The 15,791-nt window shown below is 33.7% G+C and overlaps 2 protein-coding genes across 3 annotated transcripts; both read right to left on the bottom strand.

Annotated features, from left to right (window-relative positions):
* Window positions 1–1,974: 1,974 nt before the first annotated feature.
* LOC123892786 (ankyrin repeat and zinc finger domain-containing protein 1-like) lies at window positions 1,975–8,971 on the bottom strand. 2 transcript variants are annotated; one of them, XR_006803278.1, is made up of 8 exons: window positions 8,503–8,840; window positions 7,414–7,847; window positions 6,141–6,255; window positions 4,642–5,313; window positions 4,261–4,338; window positions 3,669–3,876; window positions 2,751–2,837; window positions 2,401–2,437 (listed from the first exon to the last, which is right to left on the bottom strand). XR_006803278.1 is itself a non-coding variant. In XM_045942653.1 (7 exons), exons 1-7 carry the CDS (start codon window positions 8,767–8,769, stop codon window positions 2,183–2,185), a joined length of 1,908 nt encoding a protein of 635 aa, XP_045798609.1. In that variant the 5' UTR covers window positions 8,770–8,971; the 3' UTR covers window positions 1,975–2,182. The 2 variants fall into 2 exon arrangements, 1 of the variants encoding a protein (XP_045798609.1); XM_045942653.1 differs by lacking the exon at window positions 3,669–3,876 and having other exon boundaries at window positions 1,975–2,437; window positions 8,503–8,971.
* A 4,007-nt stretch (window positions 8,972–12,978) lies between these two features.
* LOC123892785 (fasciclin-like arabinogalactan protein 10) lies at window positions 12,979–14,596 on the bottom strand. Its single transcript, XM_045942652.1, has one exon. It carries the CDS (start codon window positions 14,466–14,468, stop codon window positions 13,206–13,208), a length of 1,263 nt encoding a protein of 420 aa, XP_045798608.1. The 5' UTR covers window positions 14,469–14,596; the 3' UTR covers window positions 12,979–13,205.
* Window positions 14,597–15,791: the final 1,195 nt, after the last annotated feature.

The following is a 15,791-nucleotide window of genomic DNA, read 5'->3' as shown; positions in this document are numbered from 1 at the left end:
CTCAAACCCGACCCATTTAATGGCGGGTTGGCAGACCGACCCACCTTCCTCTTTTTAAATTTTTTTTTTTATACTTTGAATTACTACATTAATTACAAAATTATTAATCATTATCAAAGAGGTCGACAAAAAATATTTTTCAAGAGCGCGTGATAGAACTTCAACAATACAAAAAAACAAACACATGTTAAATTAAAGTGTGACGCTATATAGTATGACTCATTTCATGCACGAGAACGCACGGCGCGTTGAAGAGACATGCAATCTACTCCCATGTTCATTATATTGCTCCATCAAACATACTAGTAAGTCGTAACAACATGCACTTTGCAATATATAAAAACTAAATAATATCAAACACTTTAACTGCATCAAGATTGAATCTTTCTTATTTATCCTCAATCAAATATTAAAGTGCTAGTTACTTTGATTTTAAATATAAATAAAAGTTGGTCATCAAATATACATAAACATTGGTTAAAATGAAGTTAATTTATATTTAATATAAAATTTAGATCTAATATATCAATTTTGTTTGATTAAAATTTGTTTATATTTTAGACCGGAGTAGTAATTAGTCGTTAATAAGATAAATAAAGGACAAAACAAAACACGTGTCAAACACTTCATCAATGCATGCTCAATTTTCATTCTAAGTAAAAAAAATTACAAAGCCCGCGGGCAAACTCGCCCCGCCCCTTTTTTATGCGAGCTAGGCGGGGCGGGCCAGCCCAGCGGGTTGAGCCCGTTTTGTCACCCCTACTTTTAAGTCATCTTATGCATATCATTCGAAATTTAATTATTTTTCTTTACAGTCATGTTTAGTACATTATAAAAATTGCTCTTGCAAAAGTTTTTTTTTTTTTTTACAACGGATGAATTAAAAAATGTCAATGATTTTTATTTTTACTTTTTTGAATATTATAGTACTTCCATCTTTAAATATAACACCCTATCGAGAAAATTACGGAGATTAAGAAATGGGGTGACAATTAGTGTTGATTTTACAATTTTATCCTTCAAGAGAGAGTGTATTAATGTTTTTTCTAGAGTATTTATTTCAAATTGTAGAAAAATAAGAATTTTAATTAAAGGTATGTCGGTAAAAAAAATAACTAGTGCTCTTGAAAATTTGAAAGTGATCCTATAAAGAGGGACAACGTAAGAATAGAAAAAAATCTTATATTTTTTTTCTTCTTAAAAACGGTTTTTAGAAACTCAACGACCAAACGTATTTTTTCATCTCTACAAAAAAAAAAATTAAATTTAGATCACCAAAACAGATTTTATTTTTATCCTCTTCTTTAAAAGAGTTTTTAAAACTGATTGATAAAATATTTTATAAACTAAAGTGATTCAAACAGTCCCTAACTCTTGGTTTTTTGTTCTAAAAACAACAAAACTGGAAATAATTTTAAAAAAACAGTATTGCAAAACTCTATATAATCAAACAGGTTTGTTGATTTTTTAAATTTTTAAAAACAGAATCAAACTGACCCTTAGTTTATACATTTTTCTTTCTTTTTTTGACTTAGGGTCTGTTTGGTAAAAATAAGCTATAAACTAGCTGATAGCTGATAAGCTAGCTGATAGCTGAAAAACTAGCTTATAGCTAATAGCTGAAAAGCTAGCTTATTGAAATTAAAGTGTTTGGTAAAATTAGCTTTTAAAGTGGTTATTAAATATAAAATTACATAATTAATAGTGGGTAGTTTATTTTTTAGAGTGGGTAGTTATTAAATTAAAGGGTAAAAATGGAATAAAGTGTAAAAAGCTATAAGCTATAAGCTCAAATGCTACTTGAAATAGCATCTGAAAAAAAGCTATAAGCTAGTACAAAAAGCTTGTTACCAAACAACTATAATTTTTTGAAACAAGCTTATAAGCTCATATAATAAGCTATAAGCTAGCTTATTTGTGTTACCAAACAGAGCCTTAGGCTCTCCCTATTTCCAAAAACAAATTGCTCAAGACTCGAGAGATAGATTGGTTTTTAATTAAAAAAAAAATTAGGCCCTCTCTATTTCCAAAAAAAGAACCATGCAGGAAACATCAATGAACATTTCAGGAGTCTATTTTTTTTTTCTTTGCCTTTTTTCCAAACTAGTATAATAAACAAATGGATATTAGGAGCAATCTCAACTTGCATAAAGAATTACAGAGTAATTATGGGAATACATTGTCATCCATCTTCAAGGATCTCTTTGTGTAGATGCATGCATGAAGTGCTGCAGTATTTGTAATTATACCGGTGGAAAGGAACTTTACCAGCAAGTGATGAATTACAACAGGAACATAATATATCGCCGGCTAATCCACTTTTATTAGCCTCTGAAGTAGTTGAATTATTAGCTTGAATTTTGAGGGCAGCCATTCTTCTCTCTGCTGCAGCTGCTCTCTTTTCTCTTTCTTCATCTTGTGCTCTTTTCATTTCCTCCTGTTTATTTTTAAGATTAAAACAAAATCCATAATTTAAAATACTAAACAGTTCACGTAAATATAATGTAAATTTTTATTAGCAGTTACAGTAAAAAAACTATACTCAGACAGAAAAGTGTGAAAATAGAAAACGTTGAAACCAATGAAGACTCTAAATAGCATGTATTCCGGTTCCACTGAAAAGGGTGAAGTGAAACCAAAGTAAACCGAGTAAAACAAAATGTCTGTTTTGTTCTGTAAGTTTGCCAAAACTACAATAGTATTATTTTTAAAAAATAAAATAAAACCAGCCACCAAAAACCGGTATTTACCTCTTTTGATAATTTGACACCACTTTTTGGTTGAGATTGTCCGGTAGCAGATGTCGAAGCCATCTTTTGCTTTTCAGCAGCTTCGGCCTGAACACCATTCAAGATTTGTCAGAACAACAAACAAAACAACAATAAGCATCACAACCATATATGATTGAAAGACAATATGGCAAATCAAAGTTTCTCAACAAAAACTCTTTCGAGTATCTGTAGCCAGCCTTAAACTAACGCCATAAGCATCAGAACCAAGAATAACAAATTGAATTTGCAAATCGGTGAAGTACGGGAGTGAAGAGTACCTCTCATTTTCATAATTCACAAGAAAGTTTGTTTGTTCATGCACCCTCAAACTACACTCGATAACTAGCTAATTGTGTAATGTTTGGTAGCAAAAGGTGGCAAGAAAAACAGGGAATATTATTTGAAGGAGTAGGTAAGGTACCATTTTCACTCTAGTCAACTATGTCAACACTATTAAGATAACTATCAAACCTTTTAAGATAAAAAATACCTAATACTGTAGCAAAAACATTGTAGCAGTATATACAGATAAAATAACTAATACTGTAACCACAGATGCTGAAAATGAAATAAAATAAAATACTCAACTCATGAAATACTCATAATTAGCAATAAAAAGTCATAGATCTTGAGCAACGCATACAAGTAAATACCAACAACAATCAAGAAAAGTAATTATAATTCAGCAATTCATTTTTATTTTTTTAAAATAAATAGCTTTCAATAACAAGGGAAATTTCAGCAGTTGAAAAAAAAAGTAATTTTGACCAGTTAAAAAGTAATTACAATTACAAGAACTAAAGCTTTAAAGGCAATAATAAGATATGATATATTATAAAAAAAATTGATAAAACTTAATTCTTTCTGAATCCCATAAATAAAAATTTCACAATTTACAGTAAAGTGGCATTCTCTTTCTTTATCTGTGGTTCTGTTTTGCTCTCTCCATGATCCATTTGCCCCAGACACATACAATGACCAAACATATGCCACCGGAAACAGAGCAGAAACAGGCTGCTGGTCGCCAGATGCTGGGTTGCCGGTTGCTGGACGTTGAGTCATCGGCTGCAGGGTCGGCTGAGGTGGGATGTGCAGAGCAGCTTATCTGGGTCAATGTTTGAAGGTGAGATCGTGAGTTTTGTGAGTTCTATTAGAACTCTTGAGCCCTAAAAGAAAGAGAAACGCCCCCAAACAACCCCCACCACACACACACACTCAGTAACATCCCATTTTAAGGACTTTATGGGTTTTGAAGTTCTAGCCCTGTAGCGGTGCCATTGGCCGCAGTTCTAAGGCGCAGTTGCAACCACCAAGGCTTCAGCACCAATCTGTGACACCACAACTGGCTGATACTTGATAGCAGCCACAGGCTGCTCCGACGCGATAGCGGTGCTATTGACAACCTATGCTAATATCCATCATAAACAAGTCCTAGAAAACTAATGTGAGGTCATCATACTACATAGAGACTGAAAGAATAAAGATGTACCTGAGCCTTCTTTTCTTTTGCTTTACGTAATTTCTTTAATTCTTTTGCTCTAGCTTTTTTCTTGGCATCTTTTTCTGCCTGTACAAGCACAAAAGGAGGCAATAATTACTCTTCCACAGAAATTCTTAGATTTGATTAATAAAAGTTAAAACATTGATGCATCACATCTAGTGGGGACAGGTACCCTAATATGAAGGACAAGTGTTTTAACTAGCCATACTTATTCCCTAGTCTCCCTTTTACTGCCAATAACATATATCGGCAAGTTATCAAATATAAAGAGAAATTGAGAAAAGTATTGACAGCAGAAAAAAAAATGTAATCATTTGATTTTAATTAAATCATTAAAAAAAAACGTATTCCTAGAAATATCAGAATCACCTGCTTAGCAGCTTGTGATTCTTCCAATTCTTTGGTCAATGCACTCGGAACTTTTGCAGCATTCCAATCCCATTTGTCAAGATTTGAAGCCATAAACCTTCTGAAAGTGTTCCTGACTTCCTTGTCAGGTGCCAACATATATGGAGTCCGTCCCCTTTCATCTTTAATGCATGGATCCAAGCCCTGTTCCAAGAGTTCCATAACCTTTTCAGAGTCACCAGATTGTGCTGCTTGATGTAAAGGAGTTGATTTAACAGGTAACTCATTCTCACTTCCGTCATTACTCGAAATAAGAGGTTCATCATTTTTGTTACTGGAACAAGCTTCAGCTTTATTGTTTTCATCCATCCCAGCCATGTCCACTTTGCTGACAGGTGGGGTGCCATTTCTTTTAGCAATGCGAGTTGGCACCACATCCTGCTGATTGCTTTGTAAAATTTCCTTCTCATCTGCTTCATAGGATACTAGGGTCAACTGGCTATATATGCGCTTGGCTTCCCTAAGAGTGGGCCTGCGGACAATCATAGCAATATTTCTAACACATTGCGGATTGGTAAAACATGGCTTTTCTCCATCATAAAGAAGTTGACGACTACTTGAAGGTGCGTGAATAAAAATGCAAATAGAAACATCAAAATAAGGTCTCCAAGCAGCAAGCAGTTCGTGAACTTCCTACAATATGAGCATGCCAATAATCAGTCCAGATTTACATATCTTTGCACAAATGTACAAGCACCCAAAACACAAAAACAAAGGTAACAAGTAAAGGGTCATGCTAACTAGTGCCCCCGGGCCGGGGCACTAGTTAAGGAACTAAAAAAAGATAAATTTTGCATTGAAAATAGCATCTTTATATTTTAAAAATGTTGACTACACAAGTTCCAAGACAACTTTCCTATTTTTGGTTTCCTTAACTAGTGTCACGGGCCACGGGGGCACTAGTTAGCATTTCACATAAGTAAAATTAGAAGAGTTATCTAAAACTGGAAGAAAAATACAATTTATAAGTAAACACACATGACATTAGGAGTTCTAAAGTCTTCGCAAACGGAGCTTAGCAGCTGTAATTTTGATAAATAAATAAATAATTGAGAATAAGCAGCCTATACTTTAAGTGCAGAAAATCTTTTAACAAACATTTTAAATAGTACCATCTTCAACATGGGAAATAGCACAACAACAGATTATATAGCTGTTGTGCAATATATTAAGTAAAAAAACCAGCAGAGTTTTCAGAGAAGAAATTACTATACGAATTTCAAGTAATTATATTAACATACAACCTTCCACTACCCACCTCTTGAGAAAAAAAAACATAGTATCACTGTTTATGCCACACATTGTTAACCGCTATACAACTACATCCAATTCCACCATGCACAAAAAATTGGCTGGCTCAATATGTTAATTCTAGAACACGGAAGTGCAAATAAAAAATTTGCTAAACTGGAAATAAAATAAATTTAGCAAGCAAAGCAATATAGTTTAGATTTAAAAACCTTTTTCAATGCAAGTTCGTTGTAACGACGAAGTGAAGCACCAGCAGAATGTACAGTCCTGCCAGAAGCATCTTTAGATGACTGTTTTTTACCAGCCTTGGCCCTCACAACATATCTGCATTCGAATACTAATAGTTCAAAATTACAAACAAATTTTGAAGCTCCATTTACAAATAGAGCTAGTGATAATAAAAAAGAATAAGAAAATACGAAGATAAGTATTTGGTCAACAGTTATGAGGTATATGTATGATATTATATAGGTCACCTTGGGAACAAAACCTGGGGGTAGGAAAGAAAACTGCTGAAAAGCCAAACAACTATCTCGAGAAACTAAGGCATAAATGATACAACATTCCCCTCATTCTAGTTGTAAAATTTAGCTGAATAGAGTCAACAGATTACAAGAAGAATGTATAGGTTATACACCTTCCTTTTCATCTTGTGAGAATATAATTATATGAAAAACATCTCATAAGATCAATACTTGTATCTTAAAATATTTTACAATATCGTCGGTGGTATCTTAGAATTAGTTATCATATTTCCTTATATCTCACGTTTTTTTGTTCTTATTCAATTGAATTTATGAGTCTGCTAGCACAAGTTTAAATAGGATACAGTTTTTTGTCTATTGTAACACCACTGACATACCTCGTATCGCGTAAATATACATTTCAGAGTATCTCGTCTTTTTATTATTATTTTCCTCCCACTATACAAAAGACTAAAACTCTATAATTTCAACATTTTTGATAAAATATAAAATACCTAAATCCTAACCACATATGTTTATTGCTCATAATAGATAACAAAATAAGGATAACTAAAATCAGTAAAATTGATTAAAAGTTATAAGAGATAAATAAATGGCACTACGATTCTACAAATACACCCATAGAGGTACACACAATCTTAACAAGATTGGTGGCTTGCATCATTGCATGCAAAAGCAGAAGTATACAATCTTTCATGCCTGACTCATCCGGTTAAAAGAAAAGGTAACAAGAGCATATGACAGCCAAAATTGAATCCAACACAATACTTCCAAAGGAGACCTCCAACATAACAGGAATTGATAAACAGCATGCTTCATAGATATTTAAATATTGATAGTTTAACACGGTCTATATATCATGCATATATTGCTAATCTCCACCACACACGGTATGCGTAAATGAAACTCCAACGATATTTTATTTCATAAATTCTCATAAAAAGTGCAAAACTATAACTCATTTTAAAATATTTAGTAACAAAGAGCATTTGCTAACCTGTGAAATGTCTTTTGAGCCACAACTGTATCACCATCAAAGACACAGCCCGCAAAGTGCCCACCGGATGCCAGCAGAACAATCCTTAACCGGGTGTTATCCCTGGGCTCAACAGTTAGAGATTTCAACCTCTCAACCAAATTTTTCTGCACTTGTTCATCCTCATACACCACATTTTCGCTCACATTCATAATCAAACTCTTCCATAAAGAAACTCTCTGCCCTGTCTGAAGACAGATGAATAGCTTTTGTTTAAAGCTTTCACCAGATTTACCACGCACTTCAATTTGACCTCGAGACTCATTTTCACTGTCATCATCATCGCTTTCTGATCCAGATATACTTGACACATCACAGTCTTTGACAAAATCAGTTGTCAGGTCCTCAAAATCCTCTTCCTTCACAATATTTTTCCCAGCAATTGTCAGCTTCACCTATCATCAGTACATCCACATATCAGCTAATCAATAACCACTAGCATTCCTTTTTACATCCACAAACCAAAACGGCCATTTTGTTAGCATTTTGAACTCACAAACACGAGCATATCAAGCTTCCAATACACAAAACACAATGGCAATTCTAGAAAGCAGCGTTTTAAAGACCAAACAGGACAGTTCAAGTGATCGAACTGTGAACCAGCATTGTCTAAGGTTCCGTTATTTGCGTGGCTCGACTACAGTTTTGTCCCAATTCGATCCCAAAAGTTTTACCGGTTCAATGCCTAGATTGATTTTTCATGCATTGCTCCAAAAAAAAAAATCAGAAATAGGTTTGAATTTTTCAAATCAAAATGGGTACCCTGAATTTTACTAATAAAAAGGAAACTTGAAAGCATTTCCTTTCTTACACAAAAAAGGGGGATAAAACACAATTGTAAAGGCTTGAATTTTTATCTTTAATACTAAAATGAGTATTCTAAACTAAACTACACCAATAATCACTAAAAAAAACTAGATAAAATGAAAATCCCTAAAAACTGAAAAGAGAAGATTCATGATGAAAGTAAAATTCGAAAATTGAATAAATATATACACAAATAATGAATTAAACGGTGAATATGGAGAGGGGGGGCTAATTGAATCTAACATTGAATCGATGAATATCCGATTTGAAGTGAGAACGTTGGTCTTGAAGAGAATCAAAGTGAGCCTTGCAGGTATTGCAGGTCAACCTAGGACCGGAAACGACGGCGTTTTGAATATCATCGACGTGGTGGTTTGAGGGGGGTTGAAGAGTTTCGTTGCGGTGGTTGGGAAGTGAGGAATGAGGAGAAGGGAGAAGACGAGAAGAGTGGAAGTAGTTAGATGGAAGTTCGAAGATGGAACGGTAGCGTTTTTCCTGAGATGAAGTCATCGTCGTGGGTGGGAGAGGAGAGGAGTCTGCGCATACCACCGTGCCCTAAACTATTGTGATTTGTTGGGTTTTATTTCCCAGTCTAAAATAGTTTTTCAAGATCATTAGATAAGTAAAAAATAATTTCGAAATTTCATGTGATGTCATATCAAGAAAGCCCACTAACGTGTAGAGCTGGGAATGCGGCTGGCACGCTAGATTTAACCCGCTTTATATGAACATGCATATTAAATAGGGCAAACAAAAGGATATCAGCAAAAAAATCAAACAAAAAAAAATAGGGCAAACAAACTTGTCAGAAATGTAAACGAGTCATGATATACTCGTTTGAGTCCGGTCTGCATTAGTACGCGGGTTAAACGGTTGACTTGTGCGCTATTTAAAAAAAAATCACTATTTTCAAAAATAAACTAAAATGTTGATATTATAAAAACTAAAAAAAAAATAAAAAATGTGTCGTCAATAATTTTATGTTATAAACTTATAATATATAAATTGTAAGTAACAAAAAAAAATTGTGACATTTTATAAGTTTATCTATCTTTCTCCAAACACCTCAAATCCATAAAATAAACACAAATGATATTTAATAAGAACTTCAATAGACTTTATCAAAAAAAATAAAATTCAATAGACTTTTTTCTAGAGAAATGTTGGATTTAGACATGGACCACATTATAATTTATAAGTAATAAAATGTGTAATTAATTATAAAAATAAATAAATAAAAGACGGTTTACCTTGACATAGTAACACTATATCAATATATGAATATGAACACAGACAAGAACAATATAAAAAAACACAAATAAAATAGCAAAGGAACTTTTATTTCATAAACTGATTATTACAATGCTTGCTAGATGAAGTTTACAAGAGGAATGAGTTTTATATATAGGCCTAGAAACTCTAATTTTCGTAGCCAATGAGATAAGATTGGAGTTCAGGTACATTATGATCATAAAGGGAGGGAAAACAAAAAGTTGTAACATTCAAAACTGATTGGCAGAGTCTGGCACTACCGTGTGAAGCTTGGCACGGTCGTGCCACATGCTTTAGGACGAGTTCCTCTCAAATTTGGCTTATGGCACGGTCGTGTCAGGCTTCGGAGTTGTGATCTTTGGTTTTTCTTCTCCCAAATGCAAAGTGTAACGGTTGAAAATGCCATAATGCACGAAATTAAGGTATTTTGGCTTCATTTTTAGCTGATCCAACACTTAGAAAGTGTCCCTTAAGAGCTCATATGATGTCATGCTTGGATATTCATCAAATTGATCTAGAATGTGCTCATTTCCACTTATTCATATTTTTGGACCTACAAAATACAAGAGAATTGTAGTAAAGAAGTTCCAACAACTAAAGGAACAAGCATCATTATTGTTGTTCCTTTGAGATTGACCGCATTATAAAGCTAAAACAACATGTGCAAGAACAAGATGTACAGGTGCAACATGTTGAACAAGTCGTGTCAGGCATCTTGATACTGGGTAAAGACATGTACAGGCAAAATGTTGAAATAAGATGTCCAAAACGTTGTGTAGGACATCTTGCCCCAAAATAGCAAGCCAAAGATTTACAATGCGCGAATTTACGATTTGTCAATTGTTTAAAGGTTAGATAACAATGTTTGTTATCAAACCTATGTGTTAGATATGATTGTGAATCACAACTAACTTTGATAAAGGTTTAAATTAAATCTTTTATCTTATGGAGTTAGTTTTAAAATAAAAATCCTATCAGTATGCATCTCAAATACTCTCAAATAAAAAGGAGTTGCATGTCTATATAAAGAGACTCAAGCAAACGTTTCGAAGCACCACAATAATTGAAGATATCTAGATTAAAGCTACAATTGTGAGTCAAATAACTTGTGTCCACCGCACAAGGTTGTACTAGTCTCTGAAACTCAGGTGCTAAGGTTTAGAAGTTAGGATTGTTTGTTGAATGGTTATTCTATGTCATTGATAAACTACCGAAGTTGTTAATCACTTGTGAATAGTGATTTGGGGAAAGTGAGTAGATTCTCATATTTAGGGGAAGTAAGTTACTAGGTAGAAAAACACCATGATTAAAAAGAGGCATACACATCAATAGGTTTTGGTGTGTGTTGTAAGACTAAGTATTAATTCGGAGTAGTGAGTTTCCTTTTATGGATTGGTGTGCGTTGTAAGACTAAGTATTAATTCGTTGTAACACTATTGCTTTCTTTATTTACTTCAGTACTGTTATACTGATCCTACAAACCAATTGTCTTACTAGTTGTCTGAGACATCTTGCAACATACACAGTTGTCCAAGACATCGTGTAAGACAATTGTCCTGCCAATAACAAAATATCAATTATTTAGATTTAGATAAAACTAGAACTTTGACCCATGCGGTGCATGGGTCTAATTAGGTGTAATATGTAACAATAAAAAATAAAATACAAAAATTCTAAGAGCATTTTCAATAAGAGTAGTATAGGAAATTTCATGGACTAATTATTCTATATTTGTTAATGTGCTTATTTTATATTTTATATATTTTTTAAATAATTTTGGAACCCCATCGTTTTGTTTACTTATTAAAAAAAAAATTGCTGATAACTAAAGGTTAAAAAATTGATGATAATTAAAGGTTAAAAAAAATTAAAGACATAATCAAGAACATAAACTTAAGTAGACATCCATAAATAAATAAAAATTGTGATTAATTCCGCCGTTCAAATTTATTGAAAACAGGGTTAACATATTAGGATTCCTAAATTCTTTCATAATTGAAGCACATCTTTTAGCGGTTGAAAGGTTTTATTGTAAGTAAGGGATGCAGGTTCGATGACAAATCTGTATTTTTTTAATATAAAGCTGCAATAAAAAGAAAGAGAAAATGAGAGGGGAAAAAATTTGGTTTAGGGTTAGCTTATGTTAGCAAGCTTATAATATAAGAGATTATCGGTTTTTAATTGTTTAAATTGTGCAATGAAAATTGATGGTGCTTAATTGTCGTATGAAATCTTTCCTATGAAAGTTGATGGAGCTTAACACTTTGTGGACATAATTTAAATCACAATTGGTCTGCTAGTGCATATTGTATCAATTGATCATCGGTTAATATTAAATCTGCAATGTTAAAATCAAAATAATGAATGTGATTAGTGACATGACTATGGTTGTGTTTGGTTGTATTGCAAACAAAAAAAAATTGATTTAGCAGAATTGAGTTTGATAATAACTTTCTAAATTACACGTGATAATAACTTTCCAAATATCACATGATAATTATTCTCTAAATTTATGATCCGGTAGAAAAAAAATCATTGATCAAGAACGACATAAAAATATTTCGTGATGAATAATATAGTCAACAATAATTTTGATATGATATACTTTTAAAATTGATGGTGCTTATCAATTATTGCACATAATTTTAATCACAATTGATATACTTACCATAATGATTGGAAATATTGTCTTGCACTGAAGGGTTGCGGGTTCGAATCATAGTCAAGACAAAATTGTATTATTTTTTAATAAAAATTGTAAAATAAAATGGAGGAAAAACATGGAAAACAAATTAGAGCTTAAAGTTTGCTTATGTATACAAACTTATAATATAAAAGATGACTATTAAATCTATGCATATTTTAGAGGTGTAAACCAACTTCAGAGGAAGGAACATTCATGTGCAACGATGATCCCCCTATTTTTAAGGATAGAAAACTCGAAGGAAGCACTACATTGAATTAGGAATTTGGGTACAACTATAAAAAATACGGGAATATCCATTTAATTTTCGAATATAAAAATATTACCGCTCTATATATCTCCAATTTTGTCTTGTATTATCTTGTTCTATCATGTGTTGTTCCGTTAAGTTCTTGTTGTTTTACGAATGAAATGCACATAGTAAATGGAGGTCAACACTCAACAAAAACATGTGTAAGGAGTAGTTAAAAAATTGTTGGAAATTGGAAAACCATTCTCCGCACAGTCATCAAAGCTAGATCTGAGTTCTTGTTACTTTAAAGTTTAAACACAGCAAAATGTTATGGCCCTCACCATAGGTAACATGCATGACCCCAAGCACACCCCACCACGTGGCTTCCCCCTCACCTGCACCAATCACGCTCATACAACTACAATATATATAGTGTTCACAAACACCACAAAAAATCATCATAAAACGCACCACATCAGATAACACCACCACAAAACCACACTACACCCACTTACAAACCCAAAAATTAAATAAATTAAAACTATAGTACAAAAACAAACAACAGCAAAGCATCATTCACGTACAACGGACAACGGTCCACACCTAAATTAATTTATAACATAAAAAATAAATTAAAAAAAATCTCCAATCCAATCACATGCAAAGATGGAAAAAGGAAAAAAAAAACTCAAATTTTAAAATTACAAAAATAAAACAAGAACAATCTAAAATTACAAATCAGGACATGAAAACAGACGAAATGACAAAAGCAGACAAAGCAGTCACTGTAACAGTAAAAACAGCAGAAGCTTTCACGTGAACACCAGCAGATTTACCGGAACTGCTACGCTCCGCCGCAGTTGACGGTGCATCAGCCGGAGCACCATCGGGACTCTCACCAGCAGGAGCTGGCGGCGAGGCAGGTAATGGAGTAGGAGCATCAGCCGGTGATGGAGCAGAAGCAGGTGTCGGTGAAGGAGCACCAGCAGGTGTCGGTGCCGGAGCAGGCGACGGCGATGTAGCAAAAAGCTCCGGAGGTAGAAGCACGCTATCAACAGAGTAAATAGAAAGCGGTGTAGCATCCAAAATAGTATCAGCAATTCTCGAAGAATCAACGCCAGTATGAAGAGTAACAGAATCGCCGGCAACGGAAACGGTGTAATCAAATTTTCCGGCACCGTTGGTAGCTAAACTACTAATAGGATCCTTACTAGTTTTCAAAGATCCAATAGGAAGATATTTAGCAGCAGCATGATACTGTAAGAGCGACACCGTTTCAGCATTGGTGAGCTTGCTTAAATCTGGAACGCCACGTGCTTTAAAAGCTTCATCGTTCGGTGCAAAAATTGTTAAGCCTTTATCAGCCGCTGATTGAAAAGTTTTAATCAAACCGTTAGATAAGATTAACGACGCAAACGTTTTACATCCAGCTTTTTCAATTAAAGCGGTTATGTTAACGTCGCTAGACGGAGGAGGAGCTGTTAAGATTCCAGGAGCGATAATCGGAGCGTTGATTTCAAGAACAGAGATATTGTAAGGGATTTGTTTGACGGATTTTGTGTAAGATGAATCGAGTTTAGATCCCGGTGCGGCGGAACCGAAACCAACTTTACCGCCTTTTAAGTCGGTGATGTTGACGGATCCGATGTTGCCTTGAGCGTTGCCGGTGGTTTGAAGGAGGGTGGTGGTGAGGGTGGTGCCGTTGGTGATTTGGTGGAGTTTAGTGTTGTCGAAGTAGTCGAGGAGGATTAAGAGGCTGAGGACTTTTTTGACGACGGAGAGAGGGTGGGTGGAGGTGATGGAAGAGAATGCGGCGTTGTTGAGGACTAAGACGGTGATGGTAGTGCGGGAGTTGATTTCGTCGGCGAGTTTGGTTTGGGAGAGGAAGTTGTTGTATTGAGAGTAGTCGGGGTTGTCGGAGAGGATTTCGGTGATGTTGTGGGCGGAGATGGTGGTGACGATGGAGAGGATAAGGAGGAGAATGAGAGAATGGTTACCCATTTTGGGGAAATGGGTAATGGAAGTGAGAGAGAAGAGGAAGAGAGGTGTGGTTTGAGTGAGTGTGGAAGTTAAGTGGAAGTGGAAGAGTAGGAGTTAAAGATGTACAAATGTTTGTTTGTTTGTATGGTACTGTACTGTGTGGAAGTCTTAGGGGTTCGTTTCTTTAACCATGGTTAAGGGTAGGGTAAGAAACTAAGAATATCAATTTTATTTCTTGACCAAGAGGTAAGGAATTGATGTGAATTATAAAATGAAATCTACATTTTTTTCTTACAAAATGATAAATATCAGGTATAATTGTCAAAATCTAAGTTTGATTTTTAATATATACGTTCAATCTATTACTAGTAAGTAGTAACATTACTATTATTATTTCAAACAATAAATATTAATATTATTAAATATCGACATTATCGGTTGAATTAAAAATTATATAAGAGATAGATAAAGTTTCCCAAATCTCCTCAAAAAAAAAAATACAGTTTTTCAAACTTAGTTCAGTTGTCATAAGAGATAGATAAAGTTTCCCAAATCTTCTCAAAAAAAAAAAATACAGTTTTTCAAACTTAGTTCAGTTGTCAGGGACATTACATTCGGACAAATATAAAGTGTCTTTATTTTTTATAGTGTGTAAACAAAAAAAATAGTACTCCCTCCGTCCCAAAATGAGTGAGCTGTTTTGACTATATACTATTCACATATCTTACTTTGACTCTATTTTTCTACTAATAAATAAAAACAAATATTAACATATAAGATGTTGTTGGATTCATCTCGATAATTATTTTCAAAATATCATATTTTTATAATTTTTACTATTATACAATTAAAAATATTAATCGTCGAAATTATACATGGCATGCGTAACACGGTCAACTGACTCACTCAATATAGGACGGAGGGAGTACTAACACTAAAAAAAATCTATTGCATGTGTTCGGTGTTTGGTTATCTAGAGTTTAATATATGAATAAAGTTCCTTCAAACTATTCAAACAATTTAATTTATGTTATGAACTATTTCTAAAGAATAACAATAATAGAGAATGAGAAGAGAAATGAGAGAAGAGAAAGGAATAGACTCTTGTTATTATTCTATTCACAAGTGTGCTTTACATTGTAACAAAGGGGTCTTATTTATAGGACACAATTAGGGAACAAGAAAACCTACACAATAATGGACATTCATTACATATTATTCATAACACTCCCCCTTGAATGTCCATGAAGGATATTCTTTCTCTAAAAAAACCTAGTGAAGGAAAAAGAGTACATCATCATTTGTGTGTGAACTGCCTCATTAAAAACCTTACCAGGAAAACCC

Source organism: Trifolium pratense, linkage group LG6 (genome assembly GCF_020283565.1).
Source record: "Trifolium pratense cultivar HEN17-A07 linkage group LG6, ARS_RC_1.1, whole genome shotgun sequence".
Lineage (NCBI taxonomy): Eukaryota > Viridiplantae > Streptophyta > Magnoliopsida > Fabales > Fabaceae > Trifolium > Trifolium pratense.
Note: the sequence above shows the minus strand (reverse complement) of the source record. Positions and strands in the feature narration are given on the sequence as shown.

Excerpts from the sequence above, each read along its gene's own strand:
- LOC123892786 (XM_045942653.1), bottom strand. The coding sequence starts at position 8,769 with ATGACTTCATCTCAGGAAAAACGCTACCGTTCCATCTTCGAACTTCCA. Across the intron at positions 5,314-6,140 it reads ACGAACTTGCATTGAAAAAG|GAAGTTCACGAACTGCTTGC; the intron begins GTTTTTAAATCT and ends CTCATATTGTAG. Across the intron at positions 2,438-2,750 it reads GTGTCAAATTATCAAAAGAG|GAGGAAATGAAAAGAGCACA; the intron begins GTAAATACCGGT and ends AAAAATAAACAG.
- LOC123892785 (XM_045942652.1), bottom strand. The coding sequence starts at position 14,468 with ATGGGTAACCATTCTCTCATTCTCCTCCTTATCCTCTCCATCGTCACC.